We start from the raw sequence: 27774 nt of genomic DNA, 5'->3' as shown, positions 1-27774 counted from the left end.
CCTAACTACAACAGGCAACCAGTCCCATTGAGTTCTGGCCACCACTCCTTACGCAAGAGGGTTAAGCAAAAGACTGACTACCCCACCCCCACCAGGCCTCAGAAACCCTGCAGTGAGAGGCTTGGCAGAGAAAGTACCTCTGAACAAATGGCAGCTCCAAGAACAACTGGGATGGGGTGTTGAGAAGAACCCTTGAACAACTAGAGATGTGGAATACTTGAGCCAAACACCTCCTCTCCCCCCGTTAATGACTCCAGCCTGATGAGTGACTCTCTATCCCATTCTCTGAGGCTTTTTAAAGTGTTGGCCATTATTCAATCATTAAATAAATATCAAAGGAGCTTGGCATGCCACAGTGAGAAATCAATTGTGGGCAGGCCTTTATGAGAAATCCCGTCATCTGCATCTCCCAGGGCTCGCTTGGCATGCCGAGGGGAAACGCGACCTGTTTGCTCAAGGTGGGAGTTGGAAAGACTGCCGGCTGGGCAGCACTTTCGTAATAAGCGTAATGACAGTGATCAGTTCACCTGCAGCACTTTACCTTCAAGGAGCTGGAGGCCATTTACAAACTCTGCTGAATTACACCTTTTAACCTGCTCTAGCGGGAGGTGGGGAGCATGTTAAAATGCCAGTGATCTAATGCCAGGGTGCTGGGCATGATGCAAGAACTTGAAAGGAACAGCCAGCTGCCTTACCCAGATGGGGGAATGAAGGCAGAACAAAGCGAACTCGCTTGCCCGAGGTCCCACCCCATGTCAATGACGGTTGTAAATTCAGGAGTCCCGACTCCCAGTCCTGCTGCTTTAACCACTAGGAAAACTTCCTTTGGTACATATACTTGAAAAAAACTGTTTGAATTCATCTCCTTGTTTCACAGGTGTCATGGTTTTTGCAACCAGGCAGCGCCAGAAGGAGGGAGCCCATGGTCTGAGATCATTTAAACTGAATGGGAACCGGCTCACAATCAGAAAAATGTATCTGTTTGTTTGGTATGCATTACTCTGCTCTATTATTGAGCCAGGCCCATTGGTCCCACCAGATCCACCCTCCCTTACCCAGCAATGACTCCAGCCTGACGAATGACTGGTTAGCAATGGTCACTAGCTGATGCTTCCAAGGAAGGCAAAACATCCCTTGCACTGGTGGCCAACTTCTTCCTGTCCCCAGCTGGTGAACGGCTTCTGGCTTGATGCTGTGTCCAAGGAGATAGTAGAACTCTGCCATCTATGGTTGAACCCATCCCCACCCTTCCTCCAGATGCTGCAGAACCCGCCCTGCCCTGGAAACACTTGTCCATGCCCATTCATATGCTCCCAAAGAGCCAGCTTTTTGCCTTTGAAATACATCAGGTAGCAGAAAATGGGTAATCTAGAAGGGGAGACCACAATGTTGTGGATCCCCAGCCTTCCCTTCTTTCTCAGTGGGATCCCAGAAGGTTCTGTGAATTGCAACCACATCTTTGGACTTAAAGCCTAATGGCACGCCACATCCTCAGGAAATGCTTTGCAAGGATTGATCCTCATGACAACCCAGGGACTGGTCCATGTTGTTATCCCCATTTAAGGGTTAGAGCAACTGAGACACAGATTGGTGCAAATCTATTCCAGGAGTTGGTGGCAAAGCTGGGATTAGAACTGAGGGACTCCTGGATACAGGACATGTTTTGTTGCTGAAATAAAATACCCTGTTGTTTAAAAAATAAATGATGGAATACGTCATAGGGAAGGTCTTAAGTTTCTGTTTCCATTCAGTGCCCATCCATCCCTCTGTGCACAGACGTACAAAGGGAACACAATGTCCAGCTTTTAGAATTCTGTCTTTATTGGGGGATTAGTGACTCTAATTTCTCACTCACTCCTTTGTTATTGAGAAGGATATTCAGGGACGAGGCTGGTAAATTACTGCATCTCCCTCATTGTGGCGGTGGTGTTGGGGATACTGTGGTCTTCCAACTCCACTTGAAGGATTTAGTCTCAGATCATCTACAGCTTGAATTTACAAGTTGTGTCAGTGTTTCCTGTCTGGTTCCCCCTCCAGTACCTGTGTTTTTAGGTGTGGATGGTGGGAAGTTATCTCAGCACCGAAAATCCATTTGTGGCTGGACGTTAGCTACTGGAACTGAAGCTCCAAGTTTGGCTCCTATTTTGTGTTTGGCACACTGAAACCATTGGGCTGCTGCTTAGGACCTGCCCCTGTGAGGCACTGAGGGCCCTTTGCGGGTTGAAGAGCACGCAGCGTCTTGCAGGCTCAGGCCTTTGTGCTGCAGACATTCCAAAGGGAAACCTCTGCTAGTTTAGCTGCCATTTTGCATTGGATTTTCAAGGGCTCAGCAACCACCACTGGGGTCAGATTCTCAAAGGCACTCAGTCCCCAGCAGCGCCCAGTGTCTGAAGAGCTCAGCACCCAGTGCGCCGAGCTTCTTAGACAATCTGGCCACTTACATAGGAGCCTAAATGGGAGCTGAGTAGGGTGACCAGATGATCCAATTTTATAGGGACAGTCCTGATATTTGGGGCTTTTTCTTATATAGGTGCCTATTACCCCCACGCACACACACACACCCCTCCTGTCCTGATTTTTCACACTTACTAACTGGTCACTCTGGAGCTGAGCCCTTTTTGAAAGTCTAGTTCCAAGCGCTCTTGTCCTTCAGCGGGTACCGGTGGCTGCTATTTGGTAACATTGTCAGGTGAGTTTGGCATTGATACAAGCAGCTTGAAGGGGCCATGCCAACGGGGTGGGGGGGACTGATGCATCCCTTCCCAATCAAAGTCACTGTCCTCATACTCCAGATCCCTGTGCGGGAGCCACGGGAACCCCCACAGTAACAAACCCTGGGGCTGACAACTGCACCTCTCCGGCAAAGTATGGAGCACTTTACAAAAATGTGGGCATCAGGATGCGTTTGTTTAGTCTGAACCATTGCTAGCTTCATTCTTTGGGGTAACCATGTGTCCTAACCTCCTTGGGAGGGTTTCTTTCTTCTCGTTGTCTCTGTTTGTTCTCCATTGTCAGGGCCCCTGCTTTCCTGCTCCCTCGGCCAGGCTCTGCTGTTTAATGTGGGAGGAAAACTTGGACCTTGTGGCTCGGCTCTTGGCCAGCGTGTGGCACTGTGTGCTGAGAAGCAGATCTTGCTTTCCAGCCCTGGATGCAGTGAGGTGAGGAGATGGCTCTGCAGCATGTAGCTTGTCATTCTGCCTGGCTTGTGAGGTGTGACCTGAATCCATAAACTGCAGCAACTTCCGGCTGTGCATAGTCATCCAATCTGAGCACTCGCTGGCGCTGAATCCCCTCTGCTCCCATGGGAGTCCAAGGCCAAACTACCATTGGTGTCAGTGGGAACCAGATCAGGCCGTCTTAGGGGAATGCAGCTCCTCCATGCACTGCAATCAGCAGTGGGGGAATCATTTCCTCCGGCCACTGCGGGAAATGGCTCTAGCAAGGGGGTTTCAAAGGAGCATAAAGGAGTTAGGCAGTCACCCCCTGGTGAATTTCAGCTGAAGGCAAACTCCCTTCAGCCCCTTAGGAAAGCTCAACCTTTGTCACTGTCAGGGTTCAAAAGGCCAGGCACAGCTGGGATTGGAGAGGGAGTACAGGTCTTTGCAGAGATTCTTCCCCCGGCTCATGGGCACACACACGGGGTCAGGAAGCACAGTGGCATGTGTTTGGGGGAGTAAAATCCCTGCAGGACTTCTCAGAGTCAGGCCAGGGTGATGCTGCCCAGCTGGGATGTCATTAAGTGCAACTGAGCTCAGTGAAGGTCAGAACCGCCTAAAGAATTGGTGGAAGGGGTGGAGGACCTGCTGCCGAGAAGCTCATGGACTGTGTTTGCTATTGAAGCATTTACGGCCCATGCAGGGAATGTGACCAGAGGCTGTGCTAGGGGTTAGTTTACTGGTGTTCTTTAGACTGTACAAACCAAACCTGAAACCCCAGAGAGGGGGCTACTTAACAGGGGTCCCCGGGGGATCTTTCCCTCTGGCTGCACAGGCTATGGCTCTTCCCCAACCTCAACCTCTATTAATGGCAAAATGCTCCAATCCTGTCCCTTTGGAGTGTCTTGGGGAGCAGGTGTTGCTGCCAACACCTGCAGCCTGTTTTCCCCAAGGGCTCTGGGCACAGTCAGGATTCTCAGAAGCACCATGAGGGCTGTTCACAAAGTCTCTTGTATTCTTTGCATGACAGGTCAAGGGCACCAGAACAATGAAGTTCCCGAGCAAATCCTCCATACCGATGCATTGGGCAATGTCTTCTGCTCCTCTTGTGAGAACATTGGCAGAGAGATCGGCTCCAGGTGTGTCTTCCCCCGGCCATGGGGAGAGGTAAAGGGGACTGGCCCGGTGCACGTACCCCAGAGATGTGGAAGGTGCCATTGAACATGCATGGAGCATGAGAAACCTGTTTCTCTTCATTTTTCAGTCCCTGCTGCCTGTCGCTTCATTTGCAGCATTGACATTTTGGCTCCGTGCCCCCTCTTTGTCTCTCACCCCCCCACCCCACCCCATGCCTGCAGAGAGGGGCTGGTTCAGCCTCTTGGGGCTGCACTGTTGCTGAAAAATGAAGAGAAGCAGGCTTCTCATACTCCAGGAGTCTTCCGTGGCACCTCACTTGTCACTGGGGTACACCTCCTCCGCAGTGCACGTAAACCCCACCGCCCTTCTGAGCTCAGGGGGAGCCCTGGGTCACTGGGACCCAGGGAGAAGAGGGGAATTGTTGGCCAGGGCAATGAAACCCACCCATCCCTATCTCCCTCCTCCAAAAGGCACCTCCAGCGTTCACCTGGGACAGCTGTAAGGGACCTGGCCTGGTGTTCCCTGGGGATGGCACTGCACACCCATGGCCCTCTTTAGCTCCTTGCTGCACTGTCATCATTGGGTCTGTGCCCAATTTGTGGCGCGTGACTTGGGATCTCACTAATCCCGAGGGGAGGAAATTCTGCATTCTCTTCTGGCACAGGGCCTTGGGGCCTGGCAGCCGTTTGGTTAGAGCAAGTGTCCTAAGGGCCAGAATGGGTGTGGGGGAGCGGTTCGTCCTGATCTCTGTGCGGGACTCCCACTGCTCTTTGTCGGGGTATGTCGAAGGGGGGGCCAACCCCCACATTGTCACCGAGCTACATCCGAGAGCAACCTGGGAGTCACTCTCTGTCGCTGACATCACAGCGTGGGTGGCTCCAGGGCTGCTGGAAGGGGGCGGACCAGAAGACCGAATCCCTCGGCACCCGGGGACAGTTCCAGCACCGCCCCCTCTTCCCTCCGCTGCCCTTGCTAAAGGGACCTATCCCTAACCCAAAGGCACCCCCTGGTGTGAGACCAGTCTCCCAGGCCCCTTCTCTCCTTGGGGCTTCCAGCCATGCCACGGTGTTTGGGATGTGGGCATCTGCTCTTTGGAACCCGATTTCACTTCACACAGGCTGCTGAGCAGCCAGCAGACAGCGGTGGCGACTTCCAGTCACTACTGACCTGGGACGAATTTGACATACTGAACATTGAATCCAGCTGATACATCCCAGGCCCAATCCCTTGAGGCAGAACACTTGGGATTGTCACTTACTAGTAAACATGTTACCTAGGACTGTGTTGTTTATTTCCATGGCCTCCTTCATCCCCACGATCCCAAAATGCATGCAGGACTCCGCACTGTTGTTTGGGAGGGTAGGTTTAAACATACTAGCAAGGTATTAACCGGGGGGGAGGGGGGGGAATTGTATTGGTTTCCAAACTGACCTGTAAATTAAGAATGAATTTGATGTCTTCAGACATCATTTACCTGAACTCTGACTGCAAGTTACTAACTTGTACTGTATTAAGTACTAAACTGTACTGTATTAATAACCCTCGAGCCGTTTAAGACACTGGCTAAGCAGTTATTTATAATGGGGATGCTACCTGTGCTATTTTTAACCTTCCCTCTGTAGGGAACTAGGTTTAAATGTAGCATGTGGCTGCTTTTAACAGCCCCAGTAGCTTACATGGCACTGAGGCGGTATTGATAGGCTGCAAGCTGTTAGTTACCATTACCAGACAACACAACACAGTGTTGTTAGATCCTGAATCGTTAGCAGAGCTGCTGGACAGGCCTATGCTACGTAACCACATGGTTGAATGAAACACTCACAAAATGTCAGTTCTTCGTTTATGGACCTGATGAGAGCTGGCATTGTGGGGGGAATGAGGGGTTGTGTTTCCTAGCGACAGCTGACCCCTACCACCCAAAGACAGAGAGGGAATAGTCCGAGATGGGTGGCATCATGAATGCTAGAGCAGGGAAAAGTCCCCCTTGCAGAACTCCTTATCAGAGCAGGGAATGGTCTTCTAGTTCTTGCCCAGCGGGCCCGGGCCAGGGCCAGGGCCCTGCTCTCATTATGCGTTTGGTTAGACCACGTACTGGCACAGCCATTTCCCCACTACCCGCCTCTGACTGCGGCTTCTTACACTCACTCGCTGCATCTTGTTTTTAACTGAACTGTGAGCTCTTTGGGGCAGGGACCGTGTCCTCCTCTGGCGCATCCGCACACCTGCAGAGCAGCCAGCACCACGGAGGTGCCCATCCTGGCTGGGGCTTCTGGGTGCTAGACAGTACATAGAGCTCCCTTCAGGGAACGCAAGAGCGGCATTGGAGAATCCCAGAGCAGGAAGGGGCTGAGCCTATAAACCATTCTCCAGGGTGGGTGACTGGGGCCACCTGTCATGCTGTGACCCTGTTTGAGCCCCTATTAGAAACCGAAGAACAGCTCTTTCCCCACCTCTCCTTGTCCCAGTCCTTTCCCCTTTCTTGCACCGTCCAGCATCACAGGCAGGAGTGCACGAAGCTCTGCAGTCCTGCTGGGAGTTGGGTGTTATCTCACAGTTCACAGATGGGGAAACGAGGGGTAGATTCTTTCCAAGGGTTTGTGCAGCATCTACCACTGTGGGGTCCTGATCCAGGACTGGGGCTAGTAGGTGCTACCACAGTACAAACAATAAATAATTATTAACGTCTCAGAAGTAGAACCGAGAAGTCCTGTCTCCCAGTGCTTCAGCCAGAACTATCTGTCAGCTATCTGTCAGTACGGTGCTGGGAAGGGCAGGGCTCGTGTCCTTGGGCGGGGGGTTAGCGAACATTTTGTTCAATACCCTTCAGTGTGTTGCACGCACTGGATCAGAAGCCCTGGGAGATTAACCCTGCACACTCCAGCTCTCCCAGGCATGTCTCCTCCTTGCCCAAGCCTTCCTGATTAAATCATCTTGAGGTAATTTTGCGTGTCATTGAGACAGATTAACTGGTGACCTTCTTCTCCCAGAGCGGGATTGGAAGCTGACACTGAGCTCTCGTACCCTGCACACTGCGAGAGGATTTGCATCCAGAACTGATGGGAAGATGCGTGGAGGCAGATGGGATTCCAAACCGTAGGCTGGCCCCAGCCCAGGGACGAGGTTCCGGATTGTGTCGGGAAGGTCGGTGGGAGAGTCGGCTGGAAGAAGAGGGGTTGCATGCCTTGAGCCCACCATTTCCTGCCCTGGCAGGGCACTCAGCTGGAAAGATGAGGTAGGTGCATTGCTTCCCAGGAAGTCTGCAGGCTGTGGGCTCTGAGCTGCTATTGCATGGTTACCGTAGGGGTCCTCTTGGCTAACACCAATCTGGAGGGATTTGTCCCAATGGGAAGGTGCCAGGACGAATGACTGAGCCAACCTCTGTTGGGAAACCTCAAGCAGGTCTATAACATGAGTCTGTTCTGCAATGGGAGTCTGGGGAAGGGAGCTGAACAAAGCATTTGGGGTGCTAGGTGTAGGCCAGAGGAAGATGATGCATGGAAGTGGGGTCTGCTAGGCAAGACAGAGTGGTTTGCATGGCCCTGTGCAGCAGGGATGTTGTTAAGTAGATGGCGTCACTCTGGGAGACACTTACACAAAAGGCTTGTCAGGTGCCAGGCTCTCCCATGTCAGTCAGTCTGGCCTCTCGGCGGCGCGGGATCATGTGCTGGAGGGAATGTGCATTGTCTTGAATTGATGCGCAGCTAGATTGAACTGCAGCTGGGTGCTGCCTGGAGGGAGATTAGAGGCAGGGTCATTTATCTGAACCCCACTCTTGCAATCTGGGGCCCAAACTGCCCTCCCCCAAAACCACATTGAGGAGCAAAACAAAAAAATCCCCCATTTGTCCATTTCCACCTGTAGCACCGTGTCCCTTTACTGTCTGAGTGACCAGTGAGTGCCTGGCTTCCATGGGGTGCAGTGCGGGGCCGCCTCCGCTATAATCCCAGATGATTCTCTGCCAGGCGGAGGCTGTAGGACCCAGCTCGTAGTCAGCATTGATTTAAGATATGCTGTTGAAGCTCAAGGGCTGGCTTTGTGAGCTCTGAAATACTCCGCAGGCTGGTGAACTTGGCTTGGTCCCAAGCAACTTGTAGCTCACCACTTAGTTTAGTATATAGTGGGCAAGACCAAGGGCTGAACAGAGCCTGCTGCTTCTGTCCTGCCAGGACAGGTGGATACTGGGCAATTGCATTAGTGGCAGTAGTTAGAACCTGGGTGCAATTCCCAGGCACTTCTCTAAATAGCAGCTTAAAGTACAGACTAAGTTCATGTGGCAACAGTTTCTTACAAAGTTTGAAATTTTGTATCTCATGTCCCACGTTACATGTTGGCTAGAATCCTTCCCCAAATATACATTTGGGCCCAGTTCATCCACATTGGAATGACAGAACGTGGCTGGAGGGAAAACAACCCCAGCTCCCTACCAACATTGGGTTTCCAGCAGTGGGGTGACTCCGACCCTTGGAAGAATTTTAAATAGCAACTCAAAGTAAATCTGCCCCTAGCTGGGATAGAAATGTACAAGGGCTATCAATTCTCATGCTTCAGGGCATAAACTGATCAGCATCTTAGAGGAAAGATGGCCCAATTGGGAGGGTGCTAGCTTGGGACTCAGCAGATCCATGTTCAATTGTCTGCCCTGCCACAGACTTCCTGTGTGATATTAGGCAAGTCACTTAGCCTCTCTCTGCCTCAGTTTCCCATCTGTAAAATGAGGGTGATAGCACTTCCCTACCGCACAAAGGTGTTGTGATATATTAATGATTGTGATGTATCCAGATCTTGATGGGGGCTAGATATTTACTTTAGACAGACAGCACCTGGGAACAGGAATGCATTTCTCCCTGGAGTTTGCTGGTACTGACCACTGTTGGAGACAAGACAGAGCTAGATGGGCCATTTTCTGGTTTGGAACGCCTCGCTAAATTACTGTATGTAGAACCCAACAGCACTCTAGCCAAGCAACAGTGGGGAAGGACTTTCATGAGTAGCCAGGAGCCAGGCTAATCGTGTGGAGAGGAGACCGGCTGGATGCCCTAGGTGCTCTGCCAGACGATGACAGTAGCTGTTTAAAGTGTGGCGGGCATTTTCCAAATCCCAAAGAAGACCCACTTCCTGCCCCAAAGCGTGTACAGTCTAAAGAAAATGACCAGTGACAGCAGCCCTGTCTGCCCAGTGCTTTGCTGGAGTGTCCTTGGCTTTGAAGGTGGCTGGGGGGCTCTGTCTCCTTTCAGGGACCCCATGAATAAGCTAGCAAGTCCCTGAACACTTGGTAACTCAGGCCTACACAGAGCTCTGTCTCAGCTTGGAAGCTTGTCTCTTTCACTAACAGAAGTTGGTCCAGTAAAAAATACGAGCTGCCTTTTCTCTCCAAGATCCTGGGACCAACACGGCTACAACCACACCGCAAAGAGCTGGAGGGGACATTCGAACAGCCAGATGTCCAGCTGCTGTGTATGCGAGTCTGAGGTCTGTCCCTTTTCACTTTGCAAGTCCTAAAGGGCCCATCCAGTTCCAGTTCCCCTTTTTGTCTGAAGCTGATCACGATGGTAACTGGTTTGGGGAACTGTAGAGAAACCAGCTAATGCTGGGGGTACAGCAGAGCCCCTCTCCCCCATGAGCACGGCTTGGTGTTTTGCTGCCTCACTTTCCAGGGCGGATTTCCAGGAACTTGGCATTTGGTAATATCTGCCTTCCTGGGATTAAACCTGCCACAGCTGAGCTGACTGTGGAAGAGAGGAGCTCAAAGCTGATTGGTGCTGAGTGGGACGGGTTTCCCTTCCCCCTCCCACAGCCTTTTAGATTTGAAGCACAAAGCTGAGATGACAATTCTCAGCAAGGAGATGTCTGGGGAAGGGTGTTGGGACTCCACCATGCCTTCTCAAGTGTAAGCAGGGGATGGTGAATCTTGTGAATATTACTTTACAGCCAGGAGTGACTGATGGGGTGGGAAAACTGAACTGAGATCTCTCTTGATTCAGTGAGTGGGGCAAAGAGCAAGTCCCAGAAGAGGCTAGCACATCCAGGCTCCCAGGGGCTTGACCAAGGGAAAGCCACTCCCAACCCAGTCCAGTTCTTAAATGCTAGCTGGTAAATGTTCAGAGACTGAGGTGCTGTTTGGAGCTGTCCCTGGGCCTGCCCAGGCTTGGGGTGACAGAAGAAGGAAGCTAGGTGCTGCTGAGGTCTCCCTTTGCCACAGCAAAGGACGCAACAGTCCGTGAGTCAAGCCAGTTGTTCGCCAGTGCTGCCTGGATGCTGCCAGAGTGGGAGGGCAGATGCCTGTGTCTTCACCGTGAGGTGTCCCTGCCCATCTGGCATTGCCAACACGGGATGTTTCTCCCCTCACACCGCTTTGCTGTTTGGAGATGCCTGCCACATAAACCTCCCGGTAGGCAGAAGTTTCTCCTGATCCCCCCCTCAGCCCTTTTGCTGCCTTTGGCCTTTTCTTAACCCACTGCCTCTTGCTCCTGTGCCTGTGACTCTCAGGAGATCTGCACAACTCTGCCACAGACTGCCTGTGGGACCTCGGACAAGTCACTTAGCCTCTCTGTGCCTCAGTTCCCTATCCGAACTATGCAGATAATAGCCCTGTGCAACTTCACAGGGGCCTTGGGAGGATGAATGCATTAATGATTGCAAGGAGCTCAGGCCCTACAAGGAAATGGGACCATTGCAGGCCCTAGACAGACAGGTAGTTATGGTCTCCATGTTCTCTGCCCTCTGGCTTGGTTTGAATTTCCTTGTGGGCTCACTGGTTCTCTGGCAGGCAGAACAGAGTAGGAGTCTCTGCTCCAGACAGGGCTAAGCTACCATGCCAATGAGTCTGTCCCCTGACCTGCAACCTCCACTGCCAGGCACAGCTTCCTGCCACTAGTGTTTGGGCCAGGGGCTCTCGCAAAGCATTCCCCCTCAGCCTGGGACAAACCCACGTCCTCTGAGAGGAGCTCAGTCCATTCAAACAGGAGGAGCCAGCACCACTCAGCAAAGGGATTGATAGTCAGGATCCTTTTTGCTGGATGTTTATATCTTTGCTCTGGGAAAACACCTGAGCCTAAAGACTGTGTGGTCCAGGAAGGAGAGCAGGCGACTGCCATCGTAGTGAGATTGTCACTTCTTCCACCGCCAGGGAATTTCTTATTAAACCCCGGACATGCGGTGCGAACTGTGAGTCATTCCAGCTTAGTCCTGCCCGGCAGGGGTGATCCCATCAGAGGCAGGGAAATCACCTTGCCCATGGGCCCCCTCCTGCCCAGTGTGGAGACCCAAGGTTACGATGGCCCCTGGCTCTCTGAGTGGGTAGACACCAGGAGCTCTGTGAGATCAGTCCCTAGTAGGTAACACATCAGTGTGAATCAGGAGACCCACACCAACCAGTGTTTAATGGCCTCAGTAATGGGGTTTATCTGGGAGGTTAAACTGGGTTTAGCCTGATGCTCAGAACTCTGTTGGGGACGTGGTAGACTCCCTCAAGGGAGGCAACACGGGTCTGTCTAGTTCAGAGCATCTACTGTGTTCTACAGGTCATTGACCTAGTTGTGTGCACAAATGAAATTTAAAACTAGTAACAGTTTGAGCTGTAGTCTCCTTCTGCATGTTAGAGCTGGATGGGCGGTATCGCTTGGGGCTTGTCTGGATGAACAGTTAATGCTCCGCAAGCTGGGTGTCATTATGCAGTGCTGCTGCGCACTGTCTGTGTGGACCCTGCTGCCACGCACTCACAGTCCCCGAGTGTGCATTGACCTGTTCGGTGGCAGGGTTCCTATGAACTGCGAGCACGCAACAGGTCAGTGCACTGTAGATTTACACCCTATCTTGCCATGCACTGACCGTTCGTCCAGACAAGCCCTTGGATTACAGCAGCACCTCAAAGCGCTGACGAACCAGGTGTTATACAAAACAGATTGCCAGGGATAGTCCCTGGTCTAAAGAGCTTACTGTCTAAATAGACTAAAGGAGGCAGGGGAAACAGAGGCACAGAGTGGTGAAGTGATTGGTCCAAGATCACACAGACGGTCAGTGGCAGGATCAGAGGTGAGGTCTCCTGACTCCCAGTCCAGTGCTCTGTCCACTAGGCCATGCTGCCTTCTCGGACAGCCCTAGAGGCTGAATTTTCTACAAGAAAATTACCTCCTTGGCAGTGCAGGCTGTTGCCACTCTGACCCCTAGAGCGTGAACTTTCCAAGTGATGTGTGCGCCACGCTTGCACATGTCTGTTCTCAGCTGGCCACTGCAGCCTGGAAGAGGGGAATAGTTAAGGCCGATAATTATTTCTGAGGTAAACTACCCATCCCAAAGCCTGAGAGACTGTTCCTCCCACCCACGTCCAGAGATGGGCAAACAGTGAGAGAGAAAGGACTCTCGGATATTTGTTGGCCATGTCTTTCACATCAGTACCTTGCTTATTAAACCATGCTCCTCACCGTTTTACCTGCACCCAGCCCTGTCTAGCTTGGTTTGCGTGTCCGTGCCCATCACTGCAGGATAGGAGTGCTCTGCTTTTGGGGCCTGTGCCTACGAACATCAGGTGAATTAGTTTACTACTAGAACCAAAACAGGGCAAACTGTGGGCCAAACTACGCATTGCCAGACTCTGACCGCTCTCCACCTCCCACAGACCTGAGAGCAGCTCCTGGGGAAGGCCAGCTTGCCTTGGTGGGACGCAGAAAGCACCCAGGGAGACAGTTGTCTCCTGCTTTGATAGCTTGGGCAATGCTGTTATGTCACATAACTGGCATTGCATTGGAGCCCCCCAGCCTCTCACCCCAAACTCTGTGTCCCAGCTCTGCCTTAAATTCATTATCTTAACACACTTTGCTGGCACAAGGTTTCAAAGCCAGACCCAAACTCCCAGAGCCACCTTGGGGCCAGACTCTCATGTCTGTTCTTCAGTGCCTTTGAACTGAGGCTTCCCTGGCAGCATTGCTGATGGATGGAGCCCTGAAGAGCTAACAATGGGGGATTTACGGCTCCTGGGGAGGTGGTTGGTCCTGGCCCTTGCTAAATGTCTGCCAGGCACAGTTTGGGGGCTTCCAGCAGAGTTCTCTTCACAGCCCTACCCCTAATCCTGCAGACCTGGCAGTGAGGAGGGGAGGGGGGATGTCAGAAACCAGGAGGATTGGGAGAGACTTGAAAAACCAATATGCTTGACAATTAGCAAATGTTTCAAGTACGGTTTGGAAACACCCTATAGATAGAGTTCTGCTGGGTCCATGGTGGCGTTACTATTAAGTGCTAAGTGTTTTTATTACTAATAGTAATAACTATCCCTATTTTATGATTTGTACTAAGGTAACAAATAGAGGCCCTAATCATGGATGGGATCCCCACTGTATAGGGCAAGTCAATTAGTCTTTCTGTACCTCAGTTTCCTATGGTTAAAATGGGGATAATAGCATTTCTCTACCTCGCAGGGGTGTGGTATCTCTTTGCCTCACACAGGAAAGGTTGTGAAGATACTACGGGAATGGCTGCCATACGTGAACCATAGACAGATAGAGAACCACTGTGCTAGGGCCCATGTTAGGTAGATCTGGATTTAAAATAGTTCTACCCAGTGGATCTAACAAACGTGCGTCTGTAGATGGCAGGCTTCTAGAGCCATTGTGACCTGCCCGCTGTGACATTCGTCTTGCTCTCCTTGGTGCTGTTTGTGTTTCTAAGTAGCAGTTTGGGCTGCGTCCAGCTTCCCTTTCTATGAAAACCTCTGTTAAAATAAACACAACTTTGGGGAGTGAGCGAAACGTGATCTCAAGACAAAGCGCTGTGTCTCCATTGACGTCACTAACGCTGGCAAAGGATTTAGAGATCTGTCAATGAAACCCTTCTTTTTTTAACCTATGGCTTTGGGCAAATAGTGGGGCTGTCATTAGTGAATGGCCTGTCCCTTTTTTCCCCCTCTACTGAAGCAATCATGCAGAACAACAAGTTCAGGGGATTGATTTGCTGGGGATTTATGTCTTGCTTTGTTAATCCACCTCCAAGCCCCACGTTGTGTGTGTGTGTGTGTGTGTCCCACCCCAGATTGTGTCTGAATCTTGTGCAAGGTGCTGCTTCTGTGCTAATGAAAAGTCTGCAGTTCATCTGGGACTTGGCTTACTCCCTCAGAGTTCAGGACAGATGCTCTGGGTTATTAATGCTGGGCGGCAGCACGAGGGGTGAACTACTGGTGAATTTCAGTGGGGCCCTTTAGCTCTGCAGCCTTAGCACACATACAGAGGAAGGTGAGGGGGAAGCGTCAGGGCTCCCCAGTCATAGAGACTGGACCCAAACACTGGTGGTGGGATAAGGCCCAGGGTAACATTTGCAAAAGGATCTAAGGGACTGAGGCACTTAAATCCCATTTTCAAAAGAGATTTGGGCACCTGTGTCGACGCTGCGCAAAAAAAACCAAACCCCACAGCAACAAGTTTCAGAACCCGGGTCAACTGACTCAGACTTGCGGGGCTCGCGTTAGGGGGCTAAACATACCTGTGTACACGCTCCCACTTGGGCTGGAGCTCGGGCTTTGAGTCCTCCTGCCCTTGCTGGCTTTCAGCGCCTGGGGGCAGGCCCAAGCGCGAACGCCTGCACTGTTATTTTTAGTCCTGGAGCCTGGGCTCTGAGACGTGCTGTCGCATTTTGTTGTTGTGTTTTTTGCAGTGTAGATGTCCCCTAGAAGCCTGAGGCCTGGCCTACACCTAAAACTGGGCTCGACGTTGCTCAGGGCTGTGAAAAACGTCATGTGGCCTGTGTGGCGGAGTGAGATCGACCAACCCCCCGGCAGACTCAGCTAGGTCAATGGCAGAATTCTTTTGTCAGCCTCGCTGCTGCCTCACAGGGGGGTGGATTCACGACAGTGACGGGAAGCCCCTTCCATGGCTGTTGCACATATTTACACCCCGGGGATGTCGATGCAGGTGTGCCCCTGGAGCACTGGTAGCCTAGATGTACCAGGAGTCCGTCTGAAAGTCACTGGCCGTAGGCTTCTAAGCGCCTGTCTCTTTTGAAAATGAGACTTGGGCTCCTCAGTCTCTGAGGAGCTGCTCCCCTTGTCTGTCTTGGGAGGAGGTTGCCCTGCTGTAGTTACATCAGTGCTAGCCTCCCGTGTGGCAAGCTCCACGTGAAGTGTCTCCACTCGGGTTTTGCACTGGTATAGCAGTGTAGTTACACTGGTGCAGACTTCCTTGGCTAGACGAGCCCTGAGATTGGCTATCCCTGGTTCCCTTAGAGAGGAAGGAGTTAGGGCATTTGCCTGGAGACCTGGATTCCCATCCCTGTTCTGCCACAGCCTGCTTGTGTGACCTTGGGCACGTCACTTAGTCTCTCTGTGCCTATTTTGCTGAAAGGGGTGAAGGCTGCCTACCATCTGAAAATCAGGCCCCTCTAAGGGGGCTCAGCGTATCCATGCTTCTGTCTCTTTTAGTGATTATCGGGAGATATTCAGCAATCTCCAAATCATGTTGGAGGCTACAAGGGACTGTGGTCTAGCAGTTGGAACAAGTGACGGACTCAGAAGACATGGATTCATGTCCTAGCTCTGCCACACACTCCCTGTGTGACCTTGAGCAAGTCACTTATTCTCTCTGGGCCTCAGTTCCACATCTGCAAAATGGGGATAATGATCCTTCCCTCTCTTGCAGGGGGGCAATGCAAGGAGAAACCCACTGATATCTGTGAGGCACTTCGATATTTCAGTGACAAGGGCAACAGAAGCAGCTAGCTAGAGACAGACAGATCAACTGAACTTCCCCCCCAGCTCAGGAATGTTGGGTTCAGACACTATGCAGCCTCTGCAAGTTCAGGGGCTTCTCTGGAGTCGGTCTGTCTGTCTGAGAGCAGGCTATCTCATGGGACCGAGGACAGCCTTTGTCATATCCCCTCAGTGCACCCAGCTCCGGTCAGCGGGACATGGGTGTGTCTGCAGCACTAAGCCATGCTCAGAGGTGAGCACCTGGGCTCTACCAAGCCAGGCTGGCTCCCCTCTATGCTGAATCTGAATGGGGTGCATGTACGACTCTGGAATGAGGACCCCAACCTCACTGACAGTGAGCTGGCTTTTGGTACTGAACTTGCCCATTCGCTGGTTAAAATAACCCCCATCTCTGTGTTCTCACACGGCAGGATTCCCCACTGGCGAAGGTGCAAAGCCCAACACTGAAGGTCAGCCATGGTGCTGCCCATCGCCAGCAGCAGCATGGAGCTGCAGCAGGACAACGGGCTCTGTGTCCGCAACAGCATCGGTGGTTGCTGGCTGAAGTACGAGGAGCCTCGGAGCTGGAGGAACTCCATCCCTCCTGTGCAGACTCCCACCGCTAAGCACATGCTTGCCTACCTGCCTCGGCCCCCGATGGACACCAGCAGATATGGCGCCTTCCCTCAGAAGGTAAGGTTGCTCCCATCATTAAAGGACACATCGAGGCTGGGCACCTCCGTTTGACATGTAGCCCTGCCTGATGCAAGCGACGAAGAAATCCTGCCCCACCCCATTGCCCACAACAATCCTGCTGAGTCCTGATCACTCTTCTACCCATGTAGCTAGGAAGGTAGACAATGGGACAGCCCAGACCAGTTGGGGACAATGTTCTTCCCAGCTCCTTTATCTGAACGGTTCTTGACACAGCTGAGGGGTGTGTTAGCCCCAATCATGGGTGATTCCATTCTGCCTCACTTGCTTTACCTCCAGCCCATTGCAGTGGATTCTTCTTCTGCACTTCCTGTCCTGTGCTTCTCGGCAGCTGGAAAACAGCCACATGTTGCTCCCAAGCGGGGGGCTCCATTTCAGTTAACGTAACTTCCCAGCTCTTAAATCTGTCTAATGTAGCTACCTAATGTATAGTACCCATTAATGTGGCATATGCTACCCTGAACATATATATATTGGCTAAGACGGGGTGGCCAACCTGTGGCTCCGGAGCCACATGCGGCTTTTCAGAAGTTAACATGCGGCTCCTTGTCTAGGCACCGACTCTGGGGCTGGAGCTACAGGTGCCAACTTTCCAATGTGCTGGGGGGTGCGCACTGCTCAGGCCCTGCCCCCACTCCACTCCACCCCCCCCCTTGCCATGCCCTCGCTCCTCCCCCACCCCGCCCAGAGCCTCCTGCACGCCATGAAACGGGTGATCGGGAGGTGTGGGGAGGGAGCGGGAGGTGCTGATCGGCGGGGCTGCCAGTGGGCAGGAGGGGCTGGGAGCTGATGGGGGGCTGCTGATGTATTACTATGGCTCTTTGGCAATGTCCAGTGATAAATTCTGGCTCCTTCTCAGGCTCAGGCTGGCCAGCCCAGGCTAAGAGGTATCTAAGTGTTGTACAAGTATTCAAAATGCAGCTGCAATGAGTTTGCTCGACATAGCGAAATTCTTGCAGTTTTCCCTCCTTCCTTCTTTACCTCTTGCTTCCTACTTCCCATCCCTCTAGTCTCCTCAGTAATTGGTTGTTCCTGCACCGATGCTGCTACTGGGCTGGGAAAGGCTTTATCACAGAGATGAGGCTTTTATTTAACTCTGTCATGGCAAGGGCTGGGGACTGAATCTGGTATCAGTATTAATAATTGTGTGTGTTAAGGTAGCACCTAGTTGCCCAGCTGTGATTGGGGCCCTATTGTGCTGTACCATAGACATGAAGTGCTTAAGGTTTAAATAGACCAGACAAAGGATGGGAGGGAAAACAGGTGCATTTCTCTTGATTGGTTCTTTTCCTCTTGCAGCCTGAAATGATGGTCATCCCAATGGGCCTATCAGAAGATAGCCAGCAGCAAACAGACCCTGCGGCTGAAAAGAAAAATGCCCTGATGTCAAACTTTGTCTCCCGCTCCTGTGGCTCAAACATCCCCGATGACAGATCAGTCCTTCAGAGGAGACTCAGCATGGTGGAGCAGAGCAGCACAGGGGCAGTGGTACCCGTGAAGCACCGGCCCAGCGTCTCCATCAACACTGAAGATCTGCCCAACTACCACCAGGCATCGCACAATGATCCCCTGCCTCCGCTCCGGGACATCAATACCTGGTGGTACCCACGACATGCCCTCAGTGTGCCCAACATCCCCAACTCAGCACGGAAAAATACACCCACCCGGAGCATTGTCTCCATGACCCCCTCAGAACCGGCGTGGCGAGCTCGTCGACGACGATCGGCAGTTCAGCTCCTCCAACAAGCAGCAGCGGCAGCGCTGTGTGACCAAAATGGGCAAGTGCCAGGTGACTCTGGGCCGCTTCCAGGAAAAGAAGAGGTTCCTGTCAGACATTTTCACCACCACTGTGGACCTCAAGTACCGCAGGTTCCTCTTTGTCTTCATGATGTGCTACATCGTCACCTGGGTGATCTTTGGCATCATCTTCTTCTTTGATGCCTGGATCAGGGACGACATCAACCACATAGGAGACCCGGAGTGGAAGCCTTGCATCAAGAATGTGGACAATTTCATATCTGCCTTACTTTTCTCCGTGGAAAGTCAAAGGACCATTGGTTATGGCTCCCGGATTGTGATGGCCAATTGCACTGAGGGCGTCATTTTGCTGATGGCCCAGTCCATCGTTGGGTCCATGATAGATGCCCTCATGGTGGGATGCATGTTCGTCAAGATCTCCAGGCTCAAGAAGCGTGCCCAGACCTTAATATTCAGCAAGAAGTGTGTTGTCTCCCACCGGGATGAGAAACTCTGCCTGATGTTCCGCATTGGGGACCTCCGGGACAGCCACATGGTGGATGCAAAAATAAGGTCCAAACTGATCAAATCCAGACAAACCAAGGAAGGGGCGTTCATCCCCTTGGAACAGTCGGAGCTGAACCTGGGCTATGACACAGGGGAGGACAGGCTCTTCTTGGTGGAGCCACAGATCATCTGCCATGTCATCAATGACCATAGCCCCTTCTGGGAAATGACAGCAGAGTTGTTGAAGAGGGAGCAGTTTGAGATCATCATGATTCTGGAGGGCATCGTGGAAGCCTCAGGTGGGAGCTCCGAGGAGGGTAGGCAGACCCCAGGTGGGTTTGGGAAGGTGTTATCCTTCCCTAGCTCAGGGGCTGCTCCATACTACTAGACCCAGGGCATTGTGTTTGGGTTTCCTTCCTTTCGCAAACTATCAGGAGTCAGGGTACAGTACTGGCAGGACACTCAGTTCTAATACTCCCTCCCTGTGTGTCCTCAGGCAAGTCTGACTCGCTCCCCCATTGGGACAATGAGCCTTCCTTGCTGGGTTGAGGGGGGGTGATGTCAGTAGGGTCTGTAAAGTGCTTTGAAGATGGAAAGCTGGGAGGTGATAAGTATTATTCACCCGTTGCTCTGATCCAGGGCAGCGGGACATTGATGTCTTGCTCAGAGAGACAGCTGGTGGGGCAGGGGGCTAGAGGACCTGACAGTGTGATCTGCTACAACAGGAGGTGCCATATCAGTCTAAATGGCCCAGTCACCTAACCTAGTTCAAAAGATTAGATCCCACACTCGTTGGTCTCTTCATCTGTTGTACTGAGGTGGAGGGTGGAGTACCAGCCTAGATGGTCTGTCCTCCTGCTGCAGTGAGGTGGGATGCTGCATGACATGAACTTGGCTTTGTTATCTCAATCCCTGTGTTCCCCTAAACGGTTACTTAACACAGTGAGCTGACTCAGGGATTTTGTTTGTTTGAAAGACGTCCAAAACCAACCACCCAGGCAGCCGTTGTCACCAACTGCTTCTCCCGCCTACACAGGGCGGGTGGGCAGACTTGGATCCTACACGTTCCACAGAGCCTTGGCACCATCCCAGGGGAGAAGGAAAAGAGTAGTTGGGATCCAGCCTGTCCTGAAGAGAGATGCTGCAGCTCTAGGTGGTACTGCAGGAAATGCCCATTCCCCTGCTAGGTGGCGCTGGGCAAAAACCAGATATTTTGGTTCACTGGCAGTTTTGAAAAGCTGAAACAAATCATTTCAGGTCAGACCAAAAATTAACATTTAAAAAATTTTCAATGATTCAAAAAGTTAAAAAATCATTTCAGGTCAAACAAAATGTTTCATTTGACTCACAAGTAAATGTCTGTTTGATTTTGAGCATTTTTAAATGTTTGAATTTTTTTTAACAAAAATAAATACAGAGCAACAGTTTGGTTTGAAATTTCCTTTAAAATGAAAAACTGTGAAATGTTTCATTTTGAAAATGTCAAAACCAAACGTTTTGATTTTTTCCCCTTGAATGCTTTTTTGGGGTTATTTTCAGAACGAACAATTTGGCGAAACGGGTGCGAATCCACACAACATTTGTTCACCAAATCAACCTTTTTTTCCCACTGAAAAAAACATTTCGGTCAAAAAATTTCATGCAGCCCTACTGCTACACAGTTTTAGCAAGAAAACGGCCTCCGTTGCCGCTACCTGTACAGCTGCAGTCAAGTTCAGCAGCCTGTCAGGTAACCCTGCTCTGAGCCCCACTTACTGTGTTGGCTCCCAGTTGGCTGCTGGCGCAACATCCCTCAGCCCTGACTGGGAAGCACTGGGAGGGATGAGAAGGGAGTTCACAATCCATGGCCCAGCTAACCCGTGGCATCTTTTCAGGATTCCGGCAGAATTAGCCAGAACATGCTCATCAGCCAGGTGGCTATGGGGACCAGTACTGAACCTTTCCCCTGGAGGTCACTGGCATGACTGGGGCACAGGTGGGTAGTGAGGAGTGACCAAAGGTCGTTGCCATCGAAGGGTTGCTGGGAAGCCATGAGGTGACCCAGGGGTGGAGCAGTCCATTTATCAGTGGAGAGAGAGTTTCATTGCAGAAACCATCACTGCAGCTGGTACTGATTGACCGCCTTGCTAACAGTCTCAGCAAAAATGCTGTGGACTGAATGGGCCCTTCTCCCCGTTTAATGAGAGGTCCCTCCAGCTCGGGACTGTAGCCCAGTGTTGAGCTGACGTGGAGGAAGCCTGCTGTGGATTCCCAAAGGACCCAGAGGGGTGAGTCTGGCCCTTTTCACTAGCATGATATTCACTTAAATATGGTGGGAAACTGTTGGAGGGAGAAAATATCCTCCTAACTCTCATGATTTTGTGGGGGAGGGGTGGGAAGACCATTCTTAAAGCCCCAGACTGGAATCATGAGATAACATGAGAATCTCAGCTTTTGTTTGTATAAATACTCACTTTTTAGCCCTCACGGTTGTGGAGAAAAGCTTGAATTTGTGCACCCTAGAGATTCCAAACCCAGAAGACAACTTGAACAAACCAGAAATTGGTTATTTTTAAAAATCTCTTTATTTTTAAGCTCATCTCATGTTCTTTTTTCTTTTCGGGAAGGGGGGGGCACGGTGAGGGAAGAAGGGGCTGACTTGTGATTTTTGAATGCTTGGGGTTGGTGACATTGGAACTGTGTTAATTACAGGTGTGTGGATGGATGATTTGATGTTATGGTGCCCAGCTACTTGATATGAATTTTTCATGTCAATGTTTTAAGCTGCTTCTTCCCCCATCCCATTTAAAAACCCTTTCTTTTTGTTGTTGTTCTTTATCAGTTCTCCACCTCTTCTCTCTCTCCCATACAAACATGCACGCACTTCTCATGGAGCACACACCCTTTCTCAATCTAACTCTGCCGCCTTGCTGTTCTATTCTTCATTACTTCCAAATAGATTGTCAACTGATTTGGGCTCCCTCTGCTGGTCTTTAGCTCTTGGGCTTTCCTAGAGTCAAAAATGGTGATTTTAAAACACAAGCTGCCAGTTCCCATCTAGTGTTCAAACTTGTTCATGATAGGGATGGGGCGGCAGAGGGACCTGGGTGTCTCCTCCCCCAGAGGGAAAGTTAGGGAAAACTTGCTGCCTTTTAAAGCAGTCTGGCCCATTCTAAAGGCAAAATATTAGAGATTCACAAGCATTGTTTTGAGGCCCAGGGACGAATCTTCTCTAGCAGGGACAATAGAACCATTTGCAAAACTATTCCCTTGCTACCTCTATCAGGGCAAGGAAATCACCCCTTGCAATCTGGTGACACAATATTGATCAGGCGTTCCCAAAAGCCCTTCCCAGTGTGTAACTGATCTAGTCCCTGCCAGTACACGATTGTTCCCTACAGTCTATCCTCCAGATAGAGTTCTTTCTAGCCTAGTTTCATAGCGAAGCATTGGGGAGACAAACATGTATATGAAAAACTAAATAGCTACTGTCAGTCTACATGAGTCTGACAGCAATCCTAGGACAGGTCAAGTCAAACTTCGGGCTGAGAAGAGAGCCCCGCTGGCCTAGAATCACAGACACAGCAGACATATTTGGTTCCATCTAGTTCATAGCCCGGGGAGCCAGCACAGGATTGGTTTCTTCTTGTATATTTATCTGTATATTGTCCAGTCTAGTTTAAAAGTCCTGGTTTTGGTGCACAGATTAGCACTGTCTGCTCCTGTATAATACGGGTCTATATCTGGCCCCCACAGCTGTGCTTGTCTGAACCTAAATATCCATTTCACATGCCTCAATAACTGCACAAATACCCATTCAGCACAGGAGACTTACCCTCAGAGGCTGAACAGGCACATGGGAATTGCCAGGTTGTTCAGACCCACTATATGAGTCCCATATCCTATGTCCAACACTCATCAGTACCAGCTGGCTCAGAGGAAGGTACAAGAAACCATGCAGCTATGGGATAACCTGTCCCCAGGCAAAGTTTCCTCCTGACCCCATTAGTCAGCAGTTGTCTTCTGCCCATGAAGCATGAGGGATTATATATCCATTCTGTGTCCCTTTTTGCAATACAACCTGCCCAATTAACCTTCCTGTCTGCATATGCTTCTTTCTCACTGCAGGAATGACATGTCAAGCCCGGAACTCTTACACAGAGGACGAGATCCTTTGGGGATACCGGTTCGAGCCCTGCATGACCCTGCAGAAAGGAGCCTTTCGAGTAGACATGTGAGGTGCAGACCCCAGGAGCTAGTGCCAAGGAGATGCACGAACTGAAGGAGATGGAACATCAGGACCAATCCACCCTGAGCTTGTACCGGGACCACCTGCTTCTCAGCTGAGCTGAATGATGTCCAGCAGGATGAGGGTCCCCGTGAGGAAACCCTGGCCAGGCTGGGCATCCCCAACATCAGAGGAGGAAACAAGTGCTGCGTTCCAGAACCAGATGAGTGTCTGAGCTCCTCCAACACAGAGTGACGGGAGACACCCCCGTGCAGTCACTCGCCTGCCCCAAGGAAGAGTGCCGCTGCTTTGCAGCCTGAGATGTCCCTGGTGCAAGTGGGGGGAGGGGCAGGGGGAAATGTGCACTGCTGTTCTCCGGCCAGCCTGAATGTGCATTGAAGTCTTCACCAGTGAGCTCTGTGGTGGAGCCATTGTGCTCTCTCTCTCTCCAATGTGGGCAGTTGATGCTACCTTCCTATGGAGGAAGCAGCGGGGTTAGAGACTCCTGTAGCTCCCTATTGGAGGCTGGGGTAAGGTACCAGGGAAATGTGGAACAAGGGCTTGGGTCACACAGCCAGGAAGCTCATCAGCCATTGACTGTTATGGTGGAGGAAATGTCACCTTCTCTGTGAGTATAAGGTGATGCCGCAGGCTAGGTTATAAGCAGCAGGGATCTAACTTGAGACCTCTAGATCTAAAAGCAGGAGCCTCTACGGCCTTGCTAAATGACCAGCTCTGCTAGCTCACAGGCTGTAGCAGACAGCCCTACTGTGTAGGTCACAGGACAAGAATTAATAATCCCACCTTCAGTCATCCCAGGGAGTGCTGCTTGGAGGGGGGGCAGGGAACCCCTCTCCATAGTCTCGGATTCCCCTTGGGCCCACATCAGTCACTCGAGGGTTTATGCAGCCCTTTTGGTTGAACATGTTCTCCTGCCACATCCTTCATGTACTGTAGGTACCTGGAGCTGGTGCTTCCCCCAGACGCAGCTCAGGCACTCACGTGGAAGCGTCTCACACTGACAGTGCCATATGGAACTCTCTCTCTGTACGGTGTATCCCTCACCCTGCATCTTCTGACCCGCTGTCCCTAACCTGTAAACACATCCTGCCTCTCAAGGTCTAGCTGCAGCAAAGTGGAATTATTTTTGCAATGTCTTTTGTAATAAGGTCATGGAAAAACAAAAAATTCAGCAGGTGATTAAAATCTCATAGACCCCCAGAGAGTAGTGTTTTCTGGGTGTGTTGGTACTGTGCATGTGTGTTTGCAGACGCAGAGGGTGTCTGCTCAGTCAGCTGAGAATGGGAACAGGAGCCTTCTACCCCTTGGGATATTGTTTCAGATCTGAGCCCAGGTCCTTAAAAGTATTAGGCAGCTAACTCCCACTGAAATTAAGAGGAGTTAGGTGTGTAAATATCTTGGAGGATCTGGCCCTTGATCTCTCACTCCCATGCTTAAGGGTAAGCAGGCTGAGGCAAAGACAGGGCATGCCTGCAGGGCTTTGTTGCGGGGGAGAGAAGCCCTTCTGTTGCTGCTGTGCATGGTTCAGCATTCTAGGAATAACCAGAAACTGTTAGGCCCCAGCACTACAAGCTGACACCTTTCGCCAGCATTGCAAATTTGCTTGTGTGCAACCTCACTTCCCAAACTCAAAGATCCATTGGAAGCATCTTCTAGCATTTCCCTCCATCTATTCATAGCAACAGGATTTTCCCCTCCCAGTAAATTAAAAAGGAGCAAATTCATCTGTATTGCTCCTTCTATCTGCCACCAGCCTCTGCAAGGCCTTGATCTTATATGATCAATGGGAATGAGGTTATATTTTTCATAGTGTAACAACCACCAGGCAAAATGTATAAAGCCAGCACTGAAGGCCATCAGATGCCAACTTTGTCTGCAAGAAACTCACAATTTCTTTGTATCTAGGCCTGTAGACTGTTCTTCAGTTGGGGGTGATCATAATGCTAAAATATAGGGATGAGAGATTATCTCCTACCAGTTATTTAATGAAAGTTCAGAGGAGAGACTATAGATACCTGCTGATAAAATTTTATGTGAGAAAGATGGCTGACTGCAGCATTAAGACTAGTGATTTCCCTCTCCAAACTGTTGGGGAAGGCAAAGCAGCTGGGCTTGCCTGCTACTGCTTGCACTGTCTGAGATACTTGGCATCTCTGCACACTCAGTCTGGTAAATGCAGCAGGGTCACAGGCAGCTGTCCAGATTAACTCAATGCATCCATTGCAAAAGCAGAAATGCAGAGGAGGGAAACTGACAGCTGTTCTCATGAGAGTTCCCTGCAGTTGCATAACAGAGAATGGAAAGTGGGTTAAGTCTGTTTTCCTTTGCTGCTATTTCATAAAATGCGAGATTGCTAAGGGTATTATCTCAGTCATATGTTCCTTGTGATTAGCCCAAATATTATGCAATCAGCCAAAAAGAACCCTGTTTACCACTCACTGATCCCAGGTTTACTTTGAGCTGTTTAGTATTTAATTGTACTGAAGTCTGCAGAAAAAGAATTGCCACTCTGAGATACAACTACAATCTGTGAAGAGTCTAGCCAGTGGTCAGCTGTATCTCTTTAGTTAATTCCCCAGTTATCTCCCACTCCACCTGAAAAATATACTCCTACCAGCTGCATATTATTGCTTTGCTGATAGAACTGTAGGGGGGAAGCAGATAAAATGCAGGTTAAAGACTTTGTAGGTCTCACTACTTTTGAAAGACCAGGTCCTTTTGCATCCAGGTTTAGAAGGGCTCATTATTACTGAAAGCAACACCTCCACTGTAGTTATGGGACAAGAAGAAGAAAGGAACCAATTAACTGGTTGATAGATTATCTCCTGTTTTGTGTGTGTGAGCAGATGAGGACAGCAGCAGGTTATAATGCAATCTTTTCTTCAGGAGACATGCTAGCAGTCCTGCTCTACCTCCCAGAGAGAAGTTAATCTGGAGAAGGGTGAATGTTAGCTGTATTTCTACCCTTTACAATAAGCGTGCAGGGCCTAATCTCCCTTACAGTATGTTCTGCAGAGAGGACCAGTGCTAGCAGTTCACATGGACCTTAGCTCCAAGTGGTCATAGATTTGGATTACTTAGGTGCAGGCCTCTTGCAGCTTGCCACCCTGAATCCTAATTGAGCCAACTTTGGGCATCTTTCTCTGCAGCTGTGTTGATAAGCACAGGGCAGGTAGACATTTGAGTTTAGAGGTTAGCAGTGTAGTTTCCTCAGATGCTGGTGGCTTTGTGCAAGCAGAAAAGAAAAAGCACAGTACAGGCTTAGCCACCTACAAGAAAAACAGTCTGCTCTGCCCCAGAAATACACATTCATTTATGCAGCACCCAACCCCTTACCTTGTGGATGTTTGTGTTGCAGCAAGGGTAGGGGACAAACCATACAAGGTTTCTGCTCTGAAGAGCAGACAATTTTAGGTAAGTCAGGAACACCAGAGCTGGTGGAAGAGGGAGAACAGTTAGTGATTACCCTAGAAGATCGCTTTGTTAGAGGGCTCTGCAGCTGGGTAGATATTTGCAGTAGATCTGATTTCTACTACCAAACAGAGGTAGTTCAACCCTGAGGCTTCCAACTCCTGCAGCCTCTTAACTAGGTGTAAGTAAGTCTGACTCTTTTGGGAAGGTCCATTTACTGGAGCCAGCAGCCACCCATCATCCTGATGGCCTTGCAAGCCCAAGCTCTGTGCTCAAAATCTTCTACTACTTACAAGTCCCTCAAGCTACACTGCTCTGGAGTCCCATCAGCCCATGGCTCAGTTCTCAGCTCTCCCTGTGAGAGGCTGAGGTCAAACAGCATGTAAAGGTTACCTGCAGAGAATCTTGCATCCTTCACTTTTAGGGTACACAAATAGCCTCAAACATTTAGCTCTAGAGCAGCAATACTCAGACCAAAGTAGTTCAGGAGCCAAATTAACAATCATTACCAAAAAGCCCCAGAAGTGTGTATTAATTGTTTCATTTACTATAGTTTCATATTTAAACAGTATGACATGGGAAATCTTTAGTTTTTCTATGTTCACAGCAACATCGATGGCTTTGTGCAAATATAGGGAAAGCACCCTGAGTGGTTAATTAAATCAGTGTTTTAATATGTGCTGCAAAGAGCTGCAGGAGACAAATTAAAGAGCTACTTGCAGCTTCCAAGCTGCAGTCGGAGTATCACTGCTCTAGAGTTTGATGTCTCAGAACATGGCGTCCCTGACACTTGCTGGAGAACCAGGGGGATGGTGTTCTCAGGGAGGTTAGCCAAGCCAGCTGTGAGGGATTTTAAATCAAGCTTCAAAACCTCCAACTCAGAACCTCATAAGCAAGGGGGGAACCACCATACTGTAGCTGGTTGGAAGTTTTGCCACAAGCTTTTCTCCCCCCCCCCTCCCAAAAAAGAAAAATCCAACACTTGTGATTAAAAGTGGAAGCTTTTACTGGAAAACCAAAGACCCTTGAAAACCATTTATTCCCCCTGGTTTCTGCTTTTTCTAAAAAGAGTGAGAAATTGACAAGTAAAGTTGGTCTGGAAGGTCACACAGTAAGTCAGATACATTTCCCAACCAGATCTCCCAGGAGAGCCAGCCCCCTCCACACCGGAGGACAGCGGAGTGCGGGTGTCTGATGCAAAGCCTGAGCAACCTTGC

At 50.5% G+C, this 27774-nt stretch overlaps 1 protein-coding gene across 5 annotated transcripts; it reads left to right on the top strand.

Annotated features, from left to right (window-relative positions):
• Window positions 1-595: 595 nt before the first annotated feature.
• On the top strand, window positions 596-27774 carry LOC140901650 (G protein-activated inward rectifier potassium channel 4). Of its 5 annotated transcripts, none has more exons than XR_012155916.2 (8): window positions 2607-3158; window positions 4186-4294; window positions 7280-7524; window positions 9668-9761; window positions 16392-16653; window positions 17974-19217; window positions 20793-20893; window positions 23026-27774. XR_012155916.2 is itself a non-coding variant. In XM_073320868.2 (7 exons), the coding sequence occupies exon 7, from the start codon at window positions 18449-18451 to the stop codon at window positions 19304-19306; it is 858 nt and encodes a 285-aa protein (XP_073176969.2). In that variant the 5' UTR covers window positions 596-989; window positions 3016-3158; window positions 4186-4294; window positions 7280-7524; window positions 9668-9761; window positions 16392-16653; window positions 17974-18448; the 3' UTR covers window positions 19307-20193. The 5 variants fall into 5 exon arrangements, 3 of the variants coding, with proteins under 3 accessions (XP_073176969.2, XP_073176971.2, XP_073176968.2); XR_012155915.2 differs by having other exon boundaries at window positions 20793-21185; XM_073320868.2 differs by lacking the exons at window positions 20793-20893; window positions 23026-27774 and adding an exon at window positions 596-989 and having other exon boundaries at window positions 3016-3158; window positions 17974-20193.

The sequence above is a fragment of the Lepidochelys kempii genome, chromosome 22 (genome assembly GCF_965140285.1).
Source record: "Lepidochelys kempii isolate rLepKem1 chromosome 22, rLepKem1.hap1, whole genome shotgun sequence".
Classification (NCBI taxonomy): domain Eukaryota; kingdom Metazoa; phylum Chordata; order Testudines; family Cheloniidae; genus Lepidochelys; species Lepidochelys kempii.
This window is presented reverse-complemented; position numbering and strand designations above follow the sequence as displayed.

Bases quoted from the DNA above. Each gene is read 5' to 3' on its own strand.
- LOC140901650 (XM_073320868.2), top strand. From the start codon at position 18,449: ATGGGCAAGTGCCAGGTGACTCTGGGCCGCTTCCAGGAAAAGAAGAGG.